At 36.7% G+C, this 18882-nt stretch overlaps 3 protein-coding genes across 18 annotated transcripts; 1 reads left to right on the top strand and 2 right to left on the bottom strand.

Moving 5' to 3' along the window:
* Positions 201 to 2315, bottom strand: LOC109721020 (2-hydroxy-6-oxononadienedioate/2-hydroxy-6-oxononatrienedioate hydrolase-like). 4 transcript variants are annotated; one of them, XM_020248413.1, is made up of 6 exons: positions 1567 to 2315; positions 1262 to 1354; positions 1064 to 1146; positions 918 to 993; positions 788 to 817; positions 201 to 673 (listed from the first exon to the last, which is right to left on the bottom strand). In XM_020248413.1, the coding sequence occupies exons 1-6, from the start codon at positions 2191 to 2193 to the stop codon at positions 596 to 598; spliced, it is 987 nt and encodes a 328-aa protein (XP_020104002.1). In that variant the 5' UTR covers positions 2194 to 2315; the 3' UTR covers positions 201 to 595. The 4 variants fall into 4 exon arrangements, with proteins under 4 accessions (XP_020104002.1, XP_020104003.1, XP_020103999.1 ...); XM_020248414.1 differs by having other exon boundaries at positions 788 to 814; XM_020248410.1 differs by lacking the exon at positions 788 to 817 and having other exon boundaries at positions 855 to 993; positions 1567 to 2311.
* LOC109721394 (probable LRR receptor-like serine/threonine-protein kinase At5g10290) lies at positions 7139 to 12953 on the top strand. 11 transcript variants are annotated; one of them, XM_020248999.1, is made up of 13 exons: positions 7161 to 7387; positions 7720 to 7772; positions 7888 to 8062; positions 8350 to 8479; positions 8637 to 8708; positions 8798 to 8941; positions 9047 to 9118; positions 9281 to 9346; positions 9659 to 9729; positions 9853 to 9993; positions 10401 to 10742; positions 11261 to 11652; positions 12474 to 12953. In XM_020248999.1, the coding sequence occupies exons 3-13, from the start codon at positions 7996 to 7998 to the stop codon at positions 12783 to 12785; spliced, it is 1809 nt and encodes a 602-aa protein (XP_020104588.1). In that variant the 5' UTR covers positions 7161 to 7387; positions 7720 to 7772; positions 7888 to 7995; the 3' UTR covers positions 12786 to 12953. The 11 variants fall into 11 exon arrangements, with proteins under 11 accessions (XP_020104590.1, XP_020104591.1, XP_020104588.1 ...); XM_020248996.1 differs by having other exon boundaries at positions 7161 to 7413; XM_020248997.1 differs by having other exon boundaries at positions 7161 to 7413; positions 7683 to 7772.
* On the bottom strand, positions 13521 to 17414 carry LOC109721396 (probable protein phosphatase 2C 10). 3 transcript variants are annotated; one of them, XM_020249006.1, is made up of 6 exons: positions 17135 to 17412; positions 16876 to 17048; positions 15301 to 15543; positions 14568 to 14844; positions 14032 to 14186; positions 13521 to 13927 (listed from the first exon to the last, which is right to left on the bottom strand). In XM_020249006.1, the coding sequence occupies exons 2-6, from the start codon at positions 16912 to 16914 to the stop codon at positions 13787 to 13789; spliced, it is 855 nt and encodes a 284-aa protein (XP_020104595.1). In that variant the 5' UTR covers positions 16915 to 17048; positions 17135 to 17412; the 3' UTR covers positions 13521 to 13786. The 3 variants fall into 3 exon arrangements, with proteins under 3 accessions (XP_020104595.1, XP_020104594.1, XP_020104596.1); XM_020249005.1 differs by having other exon boundaries at positions 16876 to 17042; XM_020249007.1 differs by having other exon boundaries at positions 13799 to 13968; positions 14065 to 14186; positions 16876 to 17042; positions 17135 to 17414.

The raw sequence follows: 18882 nt of genomic DNA, 5'->3' as shown, positions 1-18882 counted from the left end.
TGTGTGTTTATCTACTCCAGCTTATATGCAATTTTAAGTTACTTCATGATAACAAATCTTGCACTAGATTTCAGAGGATTAACACATACTTTTAATTTGGTTGAGAGGTGCCCAAACAATCACATATAATAAGCACTTCCTACAAGCAAAATGGACAAAAAAAACAAAAAACGAAAAAGGAATCACCCGTGCATATCGAATTCACCAATAGAGCTAGTCAAGAGCTGCTGCACTTAAACAATTCTCTTATAAAAACATCTCTGCATCTGCATACATTCAGAGTAGCTCAAACAGCATATGCCTATATGGCTATATTGCATATGCTCACTGCATACCTATTACTACATGAACCTAAAGTATTTGACTAACATTTCATACTTCACACGGAATGTAATTCTCGTAGATCAATCATAAAGCACAGATCAGGTGAATAGTATATTGATTATAAACCTCAAACACGAGTAACTGTTAAAAACATTTACACTTGAGAAATTGGTGTATGGACATTGCCCTAATATGCAAGGTTACGTTAAAACAATTGTAGATGCCGAACCTTTTATACTGGCCAGAAGTAAATTCTTTCTTCATAGCAGCTCTAAAGCAGCGGGCGCCCAGAATCAATCCTCCTCAATCTTGAACGCTCAAATCTTCTTATGACGTTACTCCATGTTACCTATGAATTAAGGAATACAAATGAGTGAGTACAATTGTTTGAAAAGAGGATTCAAATTGATAATTTGGATTGCACAAAAAGTTTGCTCCATTGCAACCCCCATTCAGGTCTTGCCTTCATCTCTGACGTCTGCCCCTCGCACTGCTTCATTGAATAAACATAATAAGAATAAGTCTCGTACCTTGTGCCTGTCGCGGACTTTTACAGAGGAATCAACGCAGAAGTTTCTTATAAGCTTGCAAACCTCTCTCGGTTTCTCGCGATTAATCGCATGCCCGGCATTTTTGACGATTACTAGTTGAGATTTCTCCCCCAAATGCCTGAAGATTAATAAGTGTACTTTCAAAGTTGAAAAAAACCTGTAGACAACCAATGAGTCACTGGTTATACCTCTTTAATCTGAAAGCAAGCTCTAGGGGAAACACACGATCCTCCTCTCCCCAGATTATCAAGGTTGGCTGCAAAAATGAAACCTGTGATGTTAAAAACCGGCATGCAAAGATGTCGAGTGAGAGAGGCGCAAGCTCCAAATGAATGCAGGTCTAATGTGAGGAGCGAGTTTCTTCTGCATAATATAAAACTGAATACCTGCGTTATTGTAGGAAGATCGGAAAGTTTTCTGCCGTTGACTAAAGAATGCAGCAACTCTGTTTTCTCTTTCACATACTCCGTGCACATAACCTGTCATTTGCCACAAATCGAACGGATAAGCTAACTATCGGCCGATCACGGAGCGCGACTGCTGCACGAACCGTGGAAAACTTCAGAAGCTTCGGAATCATTATAATTCTCTCTTATGTTTTCACCAGATTATAAGGCTAATATTAGTACAAGAGCATAATACGCATAGCCACGGCCGTGGACGAGGCTAAATTACGAGAGATGCGTGGTACCTGAATGTAATCTCGGATGAAGCAATTGGGCATGAGCGGGGGCGGGCGGGAGAAGGTGAGGTTCACGAGCTGGCGCAGCTTGTCGGGGCGCTGCGGGAGGAGGAGGCTGGCGGCCTCGGCGACGTCGGAGACGGCGAGGAGGCCGGCGGCGAGGTCGCGCTCCTCGAGGCAGACGCCGGCGCAGATGAGCACCGCCCGGTCGACGGCGGCCGGGTACATGGCGGCGAGGCGGTACCCGACGAAGCCGCCGTAGCTGACCCCGGCCAAGGCGAAGCGGGCCACGCCGAGCGCGTCCATGGCGGCCATGACGCACTGCGCCTGGTAGGACTCCGAGCGGGCCGGGGCGGGGGTGGAGGAGCCGCCGAAGAAGACGAGGTCGGGGACGTAGAGGTCGAACCCGGCGCGGGTGAGGGGCCGGAGGTAGGGGGCCCACTGCCACGTGGAGAGGGCGCCGAACCCGTGGAGCAGGAGGAGGGCGGGCCGGGAGGGGTCCGGCCGGCGGGGGAGCCAGAGGTGCACGGTGGCCCCGTCGCCGAGCCCGGTCGTGGACGGCCGGAGCCCCGCCGCCGTGAACGATCGGCGGTAGCAGCGGTCGCGCCCCGCGGTCACGCTCAGCCACCGCGGCATCGCTGCTGCTTCGGCGCCGGCGCCGGCGCCGGCGATCCGAGAGGGAGTCGGAATTTGGGGTTTCGTGACGGGAATTTGTAAGGTGGGTTGGGCGGAATAGTTCGATCTGATTGGCCGGATGCGTTCTGTAGAGTTAAGTAATGGCGGGGCCCACAGGCTAGTAGTACTGCGGAACATCATACATGCATCGTGCCGTTGAGCAGCCGCATCACTATAGAAAAGTGGGAAAGGTACGCGACAACTCCTTGAATTTTACTGAAGCCGTTTTAAAGGTTACAATTGTTTTAACCTTGTGTGCCCCTTGGACTTGGAATCTTGGATACCATAATAATAACTTATTATATATTTATATTTCATAATATATTTTATTTTAATATAATTTTTTAATATAATTAAAAGTTAAAAGTATGATTAAATATTTAAAATAGAATATTATATTTGATCTTCAAGTAACTATTTTAGATGAAAAAGAATTACTTTGTAAAATTATATCAAATCACAGATGCCAAATTCTTCAAAAAAAAATAATGCATAAATTTCTGTCTCTTAATTATTCATACCGAGTAAGTTATTATCAAATAACTAACTGCGGCATCCAAAGCTGGCCTTAGAAGTTAATGGCACGAGAATTTGGGCCTCTGACAAGTTGTGGGCTTCAAGTTTAACACGTACTGCTTTTTAAAAACTTTAATAATTTTATTATCTATTATTATTTAGTTATTTTAATTTTCTTTGCCAAAGGTAATTAAAACCAAAAAATTAATAAATTAATGACTGAATTTGATATTGTTTTAATTTGTTTTTACTAAGATGACTTAATTAAAAAAAAAGAGGTTACAATAAAAAGTGTTGAAGTTGGTGTAGCCAGTTTCAAATGAATCCAAAGTTTAAACATAGAACTAATTATGTAATTTTTTAATTTATTTTAATTACCTATCGACCGATTATTGTGAAAAATATAAATTAAAATTTAGGATCCAAATGGCTAAATTGAAATGAATTTAGATTCAAGTAACTATGATCATTTATTATAAAATATATATATATATATATATATATATACTAATATATATATATATATATATATTATATCAATAAGCAGGGACTAGGGGTGGAAACGAGCGAGCTCGAGCGAGCTTATGTCAGCTCAAATTCGCTTGAATTAATTTCGACTAAATCTAGGCTCAAGCTGCGCTTGAAATTAATTCGAGCCGGAGCTCGAGCGAGCCTAATTTCGAGTCGAGCGAGCTCGAGCTCTAAGCGACCGATTGAATTGTCAACATTATATAATCAATAGTTTAATTTTTATAGAACATTACTATAATTTGATGTAACATTTCAATAGTTCAAATCAAATAATTGTAAGAAATGTGAGCTAGGGGGACTGCCTGACTAGGTGAGGATTTAGAGGAGAGGAGAGAGAGAGGGAAAAAATTGGGGATTTGGGAATTTGAATGTTATCATGTTTAGGGTTATGTGCAATAGTAAAAGTCTGAAAGAGAGAGTGTGTTATGTAATTTAGCGTTGGGCTCAATGCACGGTTGTACTTGTTGGTTTATTTTTTATGGGCCAACAATAATGGCCAAATTAATTAAAGATATATATAATTAAAATACATTATATATATATAGAGTTGGACTGGGCTATTATTAGTAGCCAAAATCCCATTGTTGCTACAGTTTTTTAGCCTTTTGAATCAACTCTTTTCATTATTTTAACCATTGGATTAAATACTATAACCCAGTGGGACCACTCAACCCTAGGGAGACCACTCAACTCTAATCGACTAATATCATCCCGACCTACAATTTTTCATCCAAGAGTTAAAAACTTGAGTAGCAAAAGAGTGTTTTACTATTAATAGTATTCCAGCTAATTCTAATATATAATATATATATATATATATATATATATATATATAGTATATAATATATGTATATATATATATATATAGTTGAGCCGGAATACTATCGGTAGCAAACGGGCTCCGTTGCCAACCCATTTGTTTCGATGAATGGAGCTCCAAATCGACGATCGCGTACCGTTGAAAATGATCTATACACTTGAAGTATCTAGAAATCAAATTTCATGTTTTTCCGTATTGTTCTCTCGTTCATCAAGTGGGCGTAAAAATGAACGCGCTGAAATGATATCCTTAAAAAGTGATGATAGATTTGTAATCAAGATCGGGTGTAGATCTTTTCTAAATAGTTTAAAGAATTTTCTAACCAAAATTCAATTGATTTGGATAGTTTTACACCGTTAAACGAGAAAACACCTCACATCGACCATTAAAATTACAAATTTTGAAACCCTTTGATCATTAGGTCAATGATATCGAAAATATTTGAAATTTAATTTCTAGATACTTCAAGTAATATAGATCATGCTCAACGGTGCCGATCGTCGATTTGAGGGCTTCATCATCGAAAACAAATGGGTGACAACGGAGCCCGTTTGCTACTGATAGCATTCCAGCTCAACTCTATATATATATATATTCGAGCTGTCGAGCTTTTCGAGCCTAATTCGAACGAGCCGAGTAATACTCAAGCTCGGCTTGAAATGAATTTCGAGCCTTTTATTTTGTTCAAGCTCGGCTCATTTAATTTCGAGTCGAGCTCGAGCGAGCCGAATATCGAGCCGAACACGAGTCGAACGCGAGCCGGCTCGCTCGTTTGCCAGCCCTAGCAGGGACACAGGTGCTCCAAAGCATTCTATTATTTTGTACGGTTTATACACTGGCCAAATAGGTTTTAAAAAATAAGAATCAGATATTTGGCAAAACAAAAGTTTAAAAAATTTTACGGCAGCAACAAATCTTCGTAACACCTAAAGCTTTCGTTTAGAATTTATGATTCTACAAACTTATAGTAAATGAAACTTTGTAATTAAATTACTGCTTGTGTGTTTTTTTAATAACGTTTTTAAAGCACTTCTCAAGTCAATTATTGATCAAGTCCAAATGAAACTTTTGTAATTAAATTATTGCTTGTGTTTCTTTTAATAACTTTTCTAAAGCACTTCTCAAGTCAATTATTCCAGTAAGACCAAAAGTCTCCTTCAAAAATTGCAAATTCTAGTCCTATATATATATATATATATATATATAGAGTCAGGCTGGGATACTGTCGAGAGAGAGAGAGAGAGAGAGAGAGTTAGGCTGGAATACTATTGATAGTATTTGGTATTTTTTGCTAATTGTAGGATTAGTATGATATTAGTCCCTTAGAATTGAATGGTCTCCCTATGGTTGAGTGGTCCCCTCTTGGTTATAATATTTAATCCGATAGTTAGAAATGATCAAAGGGCTTGATCTAATGGTTAAAACTTTGATAGCAAAAGGGGGCAAATAGTATTAATAGTATTCTAGCCCAAATCTCTCTCTCTCTCTCTCTCTCTCTCTCTCTATATATATATATATATAAAATAGATCTTGTGTGTTATTAAGAGTACGGAGGCCTCCATGCTCCTAAACAATTTTCGATGATGGAGCTTATGAATCGATGATTCACTCTGTTAAACTTGATCTAGCATATTTGAAATATTTGGAAAATAAATTTTGCGATTTTTCAGTATCATTTACCTAACGATCGAAAGGGTTCAAAATCAACGGCTGAAAATAAAAATCTCACAAAAAGTGATGATATAATACTAAAATTTTCGATTAGAGATATTGATCTTACAATAAATAGTATAAATAATTTTTTATTAAAATTTCATCTAATTTGAATACTTTATACCGTTAAACTTGCAAATGGCATACATCAATTATTAAAAATTATTGATTTTGAATCGTTTTGACCATTAGATAAATAATATTGAAAATTTGCAAAAAATATTTTGTAAATATCTCAAATATGCTAAATCAACTCTTATAGAAACGATCGTCGTTTTGAAAGTCCTATCATAGAAAACAGCTTAGGACTACGATTATCTCCGTGCTCCTCATAGCACACAAGTCTTACTCTATATATAGAGAGAGTGTGTAGAGTTACTATAGTTTCGAAAATATAAAAGAGTTGGTAGGATTGAGATAATAGCAATTAGAATTTAGTTATCTCTCCTAAAATTTAATAATCCCTTTAGAAAAGTAAAATTAATCCAACATTCAAAAATTGGGACAAAAATTTTATAGGCATCAAGATGCAGATGGACACCATGTGGCCCATCCAATGGACTCCCTCCTCTCTTTTTCTAGAAATTATCAAAGATCTCCAAAGATTAAAAAATTCACAAGAATCAATTCTTTTACGGTTTCAAAAATATTATAGTCGAACTATATATATATATATATATATATATATATATATATATATTCTCTTCTTGTCTCATCGGGACAAATTGCAAAATTCATGGAAAATCATGGATTCGCTCCGGCGTACGCCATAAGCCGCCATATTAGAAAAACACACGTTACACATTATGGCAGAGCTCATATTATAACTATATATTCCACATTCACAACAAAAATGCACACAATAATTGTACCAGGTTCCCACGTGACTCACATCCCCTGCTGGATTCCCACATAGTCACATCCAAAGATGTGCTTGTTCAAGCAGCCTCGTTTAGGTCTTTGGAACGAAAAATTATTTAATACAAAGCAATTAGTCCCGCATTGAAGCACACTAGATTCTTCGTTTTATTTAGTTCTTTATCCTATTTATTTAAGTTTGTGTTTCCAATTTATCAAAAAAATATTATACAAAATGTGGACGTGAGAATACCAACTTACTAGCAGGGACCACTCGTGGAACCCAAAGCATTTCAAACCTTCCATTTCCACGAAAAGTTATTATTGTTAAAGTCCCACTTCGGACAACTTAAAGCTGCTTTTACATTTTATTGATTAATAATATGGAAAAATTTTCAATTAAATTAATTTTAAATTTAAGAGTTTAAATATTAATTATTAAGTTTTTAGCTGGTAATAACATGTTAGTAACTCCTTTTCTTTTCGTTCTGTGTCCTCCTTTATGTTGCGGGAAACATGGCATTGAGTTCCATTGGCTCCACCAGGAGGTATACACCAGTTTTGGGGTAAAACAAAGATATCCTTTGTTCTTCCTCCTCTCCCTCTAACTCAAAGTTGTGGCTTCTGTTTTTGGACTTCCTCTTCTCGTATTCGTGTTCTCTCACTTCCACACACGAGCGCAGAAGCTTAGAGATGTTGCTGCGTTGGAAAATTTTGGTACTTTCGATAGTGGAATTTTAGATGTAATTACTTTCCCTATGCTTTCCTACGCTTACTTTTAGAGGGGCTAACATAATTAAATTGTGTGGAGATTGTTTAGGAGTTGAATTTTATGGAAGGAGCTTCAGTATTTTTTCTTTTTTTGATTGAATTATCTTCTTCCATCATTATTTCTAGTAATCTTTTCCTGGGGTCAGTAAACATACACTAGAGAATGTGTGTTTAGATTGTTGATCTAGTCGCGGCATGCGGTAATCTTCTGTTTTCTCTCTTTTTGTTTGTTTTGCTTTAGTGATGTATTTTTGATAAATAGCCTTATTTCATTCAAGGAGGATGCGCCGATGAATATTCTCGAAAGCTTTGATATAACTATGACCGGAGAGTACGTAGAAGTACCTGAAGCTTTTTCCCGTGTTATATTGTTGATAACTTTTTCCTGTGTTATTGATAGTTTTAGAACTGATTCTAGTTTTCTTGCTTTTGCATATCTTATACAGGGTTTTCTCTGCTTCCTGATCAAGTGATTGCACCGGCATGGACTTGTTTTAAGAGTGCCTCAGCTGTTCATCAAATCATGAAATGAAGTGAAGATACACCCAAGAAGGATGAAGTTGTTTTTCACGTTTATTCTGTTGGCGTATCTTGATTCATATGTCACATCTGATAGTCAACGTAAGGCCTTTTTTAGCCCTCTGGTGTTCTGTTTGGTTCAACAATTAGGCAGACGACGACACTGGTATTTTGATTTTGGAAAGTGTTATATATGGTAGTTTGTTAGATGATCTTTTTCATACATTTCTTATTGAGATTGGCGCGTTCGAATTGAAGTAACATATGGCTATTTTCTGGAATAGTAAGATTTGATAAAGATATTCAGCAGAGCAATTCTGAGGGACTAGCTTTTTGTTGTTCCCCTTAGTATAGCATAAAATCCTCATAAAAATTCCAAATTTTAACAGGTGATGCATTATTTGACATGAAGCTTAGCCTTAATGCCTCGGACAATCAGCTGCCCAACTGGAAACAAAATCAAGTTAGTCCTTGCACATGGAATTTTGTTACTTGTAGCGGCAACGTGGTCACTGAAGTGTAAGTTGAGCTAATATTCTGGGCCTTATTGCTCCTTAATTTCATTACGAAGTTCACTTTCATGCCTTATTCACCTCCGATTTGTTTAAGATTGTATTCTATTCATTCTAACAAGTTGAAACATATTTCTTTGTTTCTCTGTTCTTGAATATTCTAGAACATTGGCTTCTTTTGGATTCACTGGAACCTTGTCACCCAGAATTGGGGACTTAACATATTTGCAAGTATTGTAAGTACAAAGAAAGTTGGAGATCTAATGTATCTGATACGTACTACTAAACTATTGAATAATACATTTATCTGCATATTGTAATTCAGGTCGTTACAGAACAATAACATAACTGGAGGAATTCCTAAGGAGTTTGGAAATTTGTTAAGCTTGACAGAATTAAGCCTGGAAAACAACCGTTTGACCGGACAGATACCAACATCTCTTGGAGATCTTCCGAAGCTCCAAATTCTGTTAGTGGGCTGATTGTCTGAAAAATACATGCTGTTGAAATTTTCTTCTTTCAGCATTTAAGATGGTTGTTTAAAAGGTCTAATGTTGATGATAACGTTGAACAGGGATCTTAGTAAGAACAACTTCAGTGGAAGCATTCCTGATTCTTTTTCAGGTCTTTCAAAGTTGAACAACATGTAAGCTGTTATTTGTAGTGCTGTCTTTTATGAATTATTTTAAAAAGGTTCTGATGGACAAGTAAGTTTCACTCAAATCAATCAACTTAGTAGTGAATAGTTATGCCAATTGTTAATATTATTTACGCGCCAGCTGATGCAGCATTTGAATTCTATTGGCAGTAACCTAGCATTCAACAATCTTGCTGGCCAGATACCCGATCGGCTCTTTCAAGTTGTCAAATACAAGTATGGATGTCCTCTATGATATCATATGTCGATGCAAGATGTTCGAAGAAGTAGTTTTTCGTGATAAGAACTATAGTGGGGGGAATTCTCAGGAAACTTCTTGAACATCTTGACAATTTTAAGAAACCTCATGTCTGCATTGACTACCAAATCAGTCCGTTACAAGGGTCTGGGGGTCAGGATGGGCAAGGTTTCTTAAAATTGTCAGAAAATCCAGGGGTTTATGCATAATCACTATACCAAGGTTGAGGTTCATGTTTTTGGATTATTGGATTCTCTATGGTCAGAGCTGAACGCTTGTTTTGGGTGCAGTTTCTCAGGTAACCATCTAAATTGTGGTGAAAACTCTTCAAATTCTTGTGAATCCAATGTAGCCGATCACGGTAAGCAAATCTCAGCTTTTTGCATATTTGTCTTGCTTCTCCTTCTTATCTTCTGAAGCATTTCTCCATTGCGGAGATTGCTATCGCTATCAAACCGTACGGTCATTCACTTTAATCTTATAGGAGGAACCCACAAGTCTAAAGTTGGGGTAGTACTTGGAAGTACCGGTGGAGTAATAGGGTTTCTTACAATGGGGATTCTGCTTCTTTTATGGAAGAGAAACAGAATGCATTCTAAGCGTGAAATTTTTGTCGACGTTCCAGGTTCTCTAACCTTTATACATTATTTTGATTGCATGACAGGAATGTTTTGTTTAGCTTAACTATATTCGAGTTAATTTACACGCCTACACTGACCAGCTAAAGTAGTTTTTGACATTTACTGAACTTTGGTTTTGTTATCTTTCAATCTAATAGTTCTTGTTTTCTTGCCATTTTTAATTTACCAACCTTCTTTGTAATTCTATCATCATATTTTTTTCACAGATGACCATTAGCTTTACGAGTACGAGTTTTTCTCATGTATATTCATCTTTCCGGATAGGAGAAAGCTTTTTTCTTACTTTATCAGCTTTAAGATCCTGATGTGATTCAAAAACTCGATTGTTAAACATGAATGTTTCTTTTTTTTTAAACTTCATTTGACTAATATATCATGTCAAATTTCTTAGGCGAAGATGACCGCAAGATTGCATTCGGGCAGCTAAAAAGGTTTGCTTGGCGAGAACTGCAAATTGCCACTGACGACTTCAATGAGAGAAATGTTCTTGGGCATGGAGGTTTCGGAAAGGTGTATAAAGGAGTACTCGCAGATAATAGGAAAGTTGCTGTGAAAAGATTCACTGACGTAGAAAGCTCTGGCAGGGAAACTACTTTTCTGCGTGAAGTTGAGTTGATAAGTGTTGCGGTTCATAGAAATCTCTTGAGATTGATTGGGTTTTGTACAACGCCCACAGAGAGACTTTTAGTATATCCTTTTATGGAAAACCTGAGTGTCGCCTACCGTTTACGAGGTACTAATTCTTTCATCAACCTTCCAAACAAGAAGGGAACAGGTGTATGAAGACTCCCTCAGCTATCGGCTATTCGATATATACCCCACAACTTAAATTTTTGACTGATGCCCGCTCAACTTTTTTCAGTTGAACTGAGGATTCATTCAAACTTAACGGTTCCATTAGCCATCAACTGTTTACTGTTAATGGGAGTCGAGCTGTTAAATTTAACAATACCTCTTCGAAAGGAATCCCTAATTTAACTCATTGAAATAACTCAATCAAAGTTAGGAGTGTGCATTCTTAGAAGATCCCTGAAATTGAGTTGGTCTCTGCACATTCTTAGAAGATCCCTGAAATTCTCATTTGATTCTCGTACGAGAACTGTAATTTCCTCCATATTCATTAAAAGTTCTATATTGCCTCATCAAGTACTTTATGTCTTGCTTTATTAGCTCTCACATCTTAGCTGGTTGTTTAGTTACTATATGCTTGTTTCTTTAAATTTATGCATCTTAACTACTAGAATAGTGCAGAGTTTAAACCAAACGAGCCAGTGTTAGACTGGGCAACAAGAAAACTAGTGGCTCTGGGAACGGCTCGCGGTTTAGAGTACCTCCACGAACACTGCAACCCCAAAATCATCCACCGTGATGTGAAAGCTGCGAATGTCTTACTTGACGAGAACTTTGAGGCGGTTGTCGGGGACTTTGGGCTGGCGAAATTGGTGGACGTAAAGATGACATCTGTGACCACAAAAGTTAGGGGTACTATGGGCCACATAGCTCCTGAATATCTATCCACCGGCAAGTCATCGGAGAAGACTGATGTTTTCGGCTACGGAATCATGCTCCTCGAGCTCGTCACAGGGCAGCGCGCCATTGATATTTCTCGACCTGAGGAGGATGATGTTCTACTGCTTGACCTTGTAAGATCTATATAGAATAATTCTACTCCTGAAACTAAAATCAAGATAAACAGCCTAGTTTTCCTCAGAACTATAGAGACTTCAACACATGTACTACTTTTTGCTTATGATAGCAAACTTTTTACCATGTGTCATTACCTCTAAACCTGCCTATTCCAGCTACAACTTCCACATAAGTGCTGTTGAAGAAGAGCGAAGAAGAGCTTTTGAAGAAGCTCGAGCAGCTTCACCCTCTCGAGTTTCCCATGTTATTGCTGTTCCATCCTTCTGTCAGAAAAGTCTCAGTTTTTCCTGCAAAGTGACCATTTGTTCTGTTCTCCTACAAAGCAACTTCCTCGTGTTTCAATATACTTCAAAAGTATATGAAAAAGTGAGAAAATGCTATATGTATGAGAAAATTCAGCACACAATCGATTTTCTTTTTTTCCCTTTTGTGACCGGGTTGAAGTTGCTATATATAAGAAAGTAAGGAGACGAGCGTCTAAGTGAAAAGCCAACGAGTGAATCACAATATCAGGATGGTTCAGGGACTTCGCATACAATTTACCTTTAAATTTCTCAACACCTTCATGCCAAACTGTGCTTGTGAGGTCCAAAAGCCTGTTTAAGCTTGCCTCGCAAGCTCTAAAGCACTTATGCTGTGAAGTGCCTGGCTTGTGCATGTAGTGACACTTTTCCAGTTATAGCGCCTCAGCGGAAAGAAGATTACTCTAGAGGGAATCGAGACATCCCTTGCTGCCAGATTAAATTTTACCTTCTTGTTTGTACGAGGTTGTATGTGAAATATATACTGATTGTGTACATTCTTGTGCATGTCAAAGGTGAAGAAGCTGCTGAAGGAAGGACGGGTCGAGTCCATTGTCGATCGCAATTTGAGCAACAACTATGAAATCGAGGACGTAAATACAATGATTCAGATTGCTCTTCTTTGCACGCAAGCTTCGCCAGAGCAGCGGCCGACTATGTCAGAAGTTGTCCGGATGCTTGAAGGGGAAGGACTCGCCGAGCGGTGGGAGGAGTGGCAACATGAATTTGCTCGCAAGCAGGATCATGATAGAATGCAGTGGAGAGTAAACTGGGGAGAGGACTCCATGTCTCACCAGGAAGCTATTGAATTGTCTGGTGGGAGATAGGAATAAATTTTAGAGGCAAGGAAATTGTACTGTAAAGTGTTTTTCTTTTTTTCTCATCTGAGGGATGGAAAGTAATGTGATTAAATTGGATGACACTATATTTCAGAGGTTATGTCATTGCACATCTAACTTCATCAGAGGTTATGTCAATTATGCTACTTAGAGGTATTCGTGCAGTTAATGAGCATAGTAAATCAAACTATGATTCGACATGGATTATACTTTTGAGGGGTTTTGGACATTGGTTATGTGATCATTATTTTCTCATCTCTTCGAACTAAGAGTGGTGAGTGATATGCACCCTAATGCATGACCTGCCAATGTAAAGATTCTATGTAATCATGTTTTCCTGGGAGTTTAAACAAAACCTACAAAATTCTACATAATCAAAATGTAAAAACAAATTGGCCACTCTCAGAAACCACATTATATTGACAAGTTTGTCGTAGTTCTGGTTCTTATTATACTATTTTCACTGAGAGGATAGTTCCTAAATTGCTATATGAGCCATTTCAGATTCACAAAAGTCCTAATGAAATCTTTATTCAATTTCTGTTAAGCTCTGATCTTATACTGTCTATAATTGTCAATTTAGTAACGCAAATTTAACATTTATCGAATTCCGCCGCCACCTTTCCATCAGACATTGCAGTATAGGCTAGTTTCTATTGCAAGAGGTTTCTCATTTGATAAATCAAGCATCAGAGCAAACGGCTTTTGAGGAAAAAGGAAAAAAAAGAAGAAAAAGGAGGCATTTATTTAACAAAAAAAGAAAAAAAAAGAAGAAGAGAACAAGATGGTCAACAAGCTTTCAACAATACATCAGGAGAAAAGGTAAACAGTTCCACCAACCATTATCTTTCCTATTCCTTTAATCTTAGTAAAACCAAATGAAAGTTTCCCTTAAGCAATCAAACAATAAGGACCCACCAACAATAAAATAGACGAAAGAATCATTTACAAAAGAGGTAAGAGGGGAAAAAAAGAGGCTAAGCTCTTTATTATTCCCCAAGTCGAACAACAATGCACGATATATCATCCTTGCTTTCTCTATTTATTGCTTCCTTGGTTAATTGCCTTGCTGCCGCCTGTGGATCTTTGATCTTTCGAGCAATATCCACTGCTTCTTCATTTTTCATGACCTGAAGTACAATTGGCAAGAGTAACTAACTATCTTCTCTCGCTGAAAGGATTTCATAACAAATATAAATTGGTTTATTGCGGCATGAAGTTTAAAGAAGCAAACCTTCCACAGGCCGTCGCTAGCAAGAATAAGTACCTCGGCACCAGCACTTGTATCTTCAAACTGTATGTCCGGATCCGACCTCAAGTGTGACTTGAGGCTCTTGTCTCCGAATGCACGAGAAACGGCTAACTGGCCATCAACTCTTGGGACATCTCCTGATAAAGAACAAAAATAGAATTTCTTGTTATCGGGTGCAGTGTTTGTTGAACAATCGAAAAGACAACGACTCCGCACCACTTTCAAGCGACAAAAAACAGCAAAAATGGAAAATTGTCGAGATTCATTAGGTGACAGAAAGACCAACAAGTTCATAGCAAATTCTGGAAAGAAAAGAAAAAATTTTAACACTCAATTTCTTCGTGAACGACTATTTTCATATCGAGGAACATGGAGGCACAAATAATTATTGTGGTAAATTATTCTTCCTCTTTTACTAACTCTTTAATGAAGTAACATCTTCATCATTTCTCCAATAAGAATGCATTATCAAAGTGCAAAGAAAACTAGATTTGAGCTGGTTTAATGGATTAAGAAACCTGGCCAGTTTGAAACAAAGCCCCCTCTTGTCTCAATAGTTTTACGCTCCGTGCTTGGTTCATGATCAACTGTCAACTGTATCACCTCTCCACCTTTTGCAAGAACGGCTCGTGAATCGCCAACATTAGCTACCCACAGCTTCCTACCATTTACTAGAATGGCAGTAACAGCAGTAGATCCACCTCGTCCCAGATCCACACTATGTGAAAGTATCGCCTCATCGGTCTTTTCATAGGCTTTTAAAATGGCTTGCTCTGGATGGGTCCAAAACTCTTCCTACAGCAAAGTAAATGATAAATTAAGTTCACTTTTCCCTTTCCTTCCAAGCAATTCTGTTTTCATCTCTACGCAAAAGAAAAGGCAAAAAACAGCCGACCATTAAAGGAACACGTCGCTGAGCTTTAGTTTTTTTGGATTCCAACTTAATGTGCAGTTCGATTGCAGAAAATTCCAGAACTTGACAATCTTTGTTACTTTCTGATGGAATATTGTGTATGATTGCAGAATATCACTTTAATTATTGGAATAATCAGTAACTTGTTTGACAGAAACTGTCAAGTTCTGAATGGAACCTGACGAAATTTCTGGAATTAAAGAACATGTTAATTGAAAGGTTCATATCCAAAACGCCAAAGTTGTCGCACATGTTAGCAAATACCAGAAGGGGGGCCCATACATTTTCACAGAACCACCAAAAAATAAATAAAGAGCAAAAGAGTAGTAGCAGCATACCTCCCTCAGAATATTGGCAAATAGATGCTTTTGTAAATAGGCTGCTACTCTATTTCCCAGATGGCCATCATAGATACCAAAGAGACCAATCTCATTTCCCTTCATATGTACAAATTTAGCGACGTGGTAATCTTCCATGGGATGATATGCCCTTCCTTTTACAAGGCTGTATCCATAATTAACTTTTACTTCACTTTGAATGCTTTTCCCTTTACCACCATCTGTCGAAGAACGACCTTTTAACTACAAAATAGAAAGCCAGAACCTTACTTCAGCTCATGAAAGAGTATTGCATCTGCTCTTATATATCATTTATTTGTCGACCTGTGTCAAAGCTAACAATGCATTGAGCTGAGCTTGCCGATGTAACATCAAAATCAGCCAGCATTTTGGCTTAATCGCAACAACGACAGCATTTTGGTAAATCTGAACTCTGCCAATAGATGCAGTTCATCTCAAGTACACATTTAAAAACTAGTCACCAATCTTGGGCTCTGCCAAAATATGCAATTCAAAATTGATGTTTTTTTGTTCCACTTTAGAAAATAAGAATCATCCAGAGGCTAATGCACGAAGAAAATGAAGAAACAAAGGATTATGAGGAGTTCATCAAGTATGATTAATCAACTATACAAAAGTTAAGGAAGAATATATCGTCTATTGTCGAATGTAACGAGATAATATGCTGTATACTGCTGTGAGTGATGGGCAAATATATTACAAATCCAAAGCCGCAGAGTATTGAATTCATGGCACTAAATTTTAATTGTACAGCATCTAGATATTCATGTAGGGAACTCCAATTAGCCTGAATTTAACTATTTGTCATATTCATAGCATCAGGAATCACTTGAGATAGAACTCATCATGAGATTTAAAAAAAAAAAAAAATGTAGAACTTTATACTCTGGAAAAAAAATTGATGGCTAACACAAAATTATATAGACTAAGAGTGAAAATTTTAAACAAAAGTTAAATGTTCAGCAACATTTACAAAACCACGTCAAACAACTCTACCATTAGAATATATTATAGAATCTTTTCCTATTTATTGACCATTTTTTTAACAAGCTACCCATTTCGTTCATTTCTTCAAAAAAATAAACACAACTTTTCTCAAAAAAAAATTAAAATAAACACAACTAGAAATAAAATGAAGCAACCAAGCTTCGAACTTTTTTTCTTTTTCTTTTTCTTTTTTTTTTTGAGGAAAGGGTAGCACGCTACCCGCTTCGAATTATTGACTCTTATTCTCTGTATTACTGTCATCATATATTATTTCATCCTAACAAAGAGGATGAGTTGAAAACTAAATCGAATAAAAATTTCAATTTCACCTAAAATAGTAGAAGAATTAAAAAAAAAAAAATATATATAATATATATATAATATATAGAAAAGAGGAAACTTGAATCCAATCAAAGCTTGGTTTATCTCAAACAACAGGACAAATAATATATATTATATATATATATATATACTACTATTTGTTGGATTTAAAGACCATATATCATAAACCCAATTCAAAAGAGAACCAAAATAATAGTTCAATTAACATAGAAAACAATTTCTAACCTTTAAGGACGAACCCTTGAAACAACATAATTTCGCCATAGAAACACTCGTGTTCCTCTCTCCACCTGCTAAATTCTCAAAATATACACGTCCTCCCAATCCAACAGAAGCGATTTTGACCACAACCCACTTCTCAAAACCTCGATTTCTTCACGGAAATCCACTTCCTGCACCTCAAACCACCAAAATTGCATATCTTTACATATATAGAGAACAAAACAGAACAAAACGTATAGATATAAGTTATTTAAGAACTTACCAATTCCTCAGAGTTGAGATAAGGTAAGTTGAAAAGCAAAAGATAGGATTCGCTTATACTCTTCTTCTTCAACTATTGTGTGAAAGTGTGGAAAAGAAACTAAAAATATAATTGTATTCAAAGCATCACAATTTTGAACTAGGATGAGAGTTGAAGAAACAGTTGGATTTTCGGCGGAGTATTCAATTCAACTTTTTATTTTATTTACCACCCACCGTCCGTAACACAATCTAACACCAAATTTCTTTTTGTTTTTTAAGCTAAGTTTATGTTTTTTAAAAATACAATTATAGTATTATACCGTTCTCTAAAAAAACTTTTTATTTTATTTTTATTTTATTTTTGTTTTAAGTGGATGTGAAATTTCTAATTAAAAGGATAAAAGAGCTAACAACGAAAAAGGATTTAAAATTGCAATAATAAGTAAGCAAGTGAAAAATAGCCACAAATTAAAGACTCTTCCTCGGTTTGACTTTTGTGGCGTGCTCATGATATACACGGGGTAAAATGACCGAAAGAGTGAAAGTGATGACGAGAAAGCTACTGTATGGACCCGGTCTATAGACCGGGGCTTTTTGAAACTCACTAATTCATGAAGTTTTAACATGAAAATTCCAACTATTAGACATTAAAAATTATTAGAAATTCTCTCCCTACCATTCATTTTTTCACAACCACTTGATATATAAATAATATATCTACACATTTTTTTTACACAAAATCGTTTAAGTTTTTTTTTTTTTCGTAGAAATATAGTATACTATCCATTTTATTTGTTTTAATAAACTTTAGCTATAAAAATGAGGCGACAAAGGCTCGAAACAAAAACAAAAATTCAGAAAGACTTGCAGAAATTCTCCCACTGACTCATTAACTTCCTAAGTGCGGCTAGGATGCTTATGAAAGTACGGAGAGCTCCGTGCTTCCACTTTGTTTTCGATGTTCGAACTTTCGAATCGACGATTGGCTCCGTTAGACTTGATCTAGAGCATTTGAAGTATCTAGAAAATAAATTTTACAATTTTTCGATATTATTTGCCTAGTGATCAAAGTGGCTCAAAATCAACGGCTGAAAATAAAAATCTTACAAAATATGATGATATGACATTAAAATTTTAGATCAAAGTTATTGGTCTTGTTTTATATGGTATAAAAAATTTTCTATCAAAATTTCATGTGATTTGGATATTTCTACACCGTTAAACTTGCAACCGGCTCACCACGGCCGTTAAAATTATTGATTTTGAGCCCCTTCGATCACTAGGCAAATGATATCGAAAAATCGCAAAATTTATTTTCTAGATACTTCAAATACTCTAGATCAACTCTAACGGAGCTGATCGTCCATTCGAAAGTCCGAACATCGAAAATAACTTGGAAGCACGAAAGCCTCCGTGCTTCCATGAGCATACCAGCACAACTCTAACTTCCTAACCTTTTCTACAACAGCTAAGGGGAATATAAAATATTTGGATAGTATATAAGTGCATTTAATTGAGCTATATGCATTGCCGGAATATTGACAAATTTATATAGGGTAAATTGTATTGTTACTCTCTGAATTTTTGGCGAAGTTTCACTTTACCCTTCGAACTTCTAAAATGGATGTCTAACATCTTAAACTATAATATTTCATTCATGTTACCTCTTCCGTCAGTTTTCCGTCAAGTTCCGTTAACCGGAAACTGACGGAAAGAGTAAAACAAATGAAATATTAGAGTTTAGGGTGTTAGATGTCTATTTTAAAA

The sequence above is a fragment of the Ananas comosus genome, linkage group 15, assembly GCF_001540865.1.
Source record: "Ananas comosus cultivar F153 linkage group 15, ASM154086v1, whole genome shotgun sequence".
Lineage (NCBI taxonomy): Eukaryota > Viridiplantae > Streptophyta > Magnoliopsida > Poales > Bromeliaceae > Ananas > Ananas comosus.
This window is presented reverse-complemented; position numbering and strand designations above follow the sequence as displayed.

What these genes read in the sequence shown, in the direction of transcription:
- LOC109721020 (XM_020248410.1), bottom strand. Translation starts at nt 2,193, where the DNA reads ATGCCGCGGTGGCTGAGCGTGACCGCGGGGCGCGACCGCTGCTACCGC. An exon ending in TCATCCGAGATTACATTCAG is followed by an intron (nt 1,355 to 1,566) that starts GTACCACGCATC and finishes GGCAAATGACAG; the next exon opens with GTTATGTGCACGGAGTATGT. An exon ending in CTTGCTTTCAGATTAAAGAG is followed by an intron (nt 994 to 1,063) that starts GTATAACCAGTG and finishes ATTAATCTTCAG; the next exon opens with GCATTTGGGGGAGAAATCTC.
- LOC109721394 (XM_020249001.1), top strand. Translation starts at nt 7,996, where the DNA reads ATGAAGTTGTTTTTCACGTTTATTCTGTTGGCGTATCTTGATTCATAT. An exon ending in TTTCAAGTTGTCAAATACAA is followed by an intron (nt 9,347 to 9,658) that starts GTATGGATGTCC and finishes TTTTGGGTGCAG; the next exon opens with TTTCTCAGGTAACCATCTAA. An exon ending in TGTCGCCTACCGTTTACGAG is followed by an intron (nt 10,743 to 11,260) that starts GTACTAATTCTT and finishes AGAATAGTGCAG; the next exon opens with AGTTTAAACCAAACGAGCCA.
- LOC109721396 (XM_020249006.1), bottom strand. Translation starts at nt 16,914, where the DNA reads ATGGCGAAATTATGTTGTTTCAAGGGTTCGTCCTTAAAG. An exon ending in TCAAGGGTTCGTCCTTAAAG is followed by an intron (nt 15,544 to 16,875) that starts GTTAGAAATTGT and finishes TCTATTTTGTAG; the next exon opens with TTAAAAGGTCGTTCTTCGAC. An exon ending in CTAGCGACGGCCTGTGGAAG is followed by an intron (nt 13,928 to 14,031) that starts GTTTGCTTCTTT and finishes ATTGTACTTCAG; the next exon opens with GTCATGAAAAATGAAGAAGC.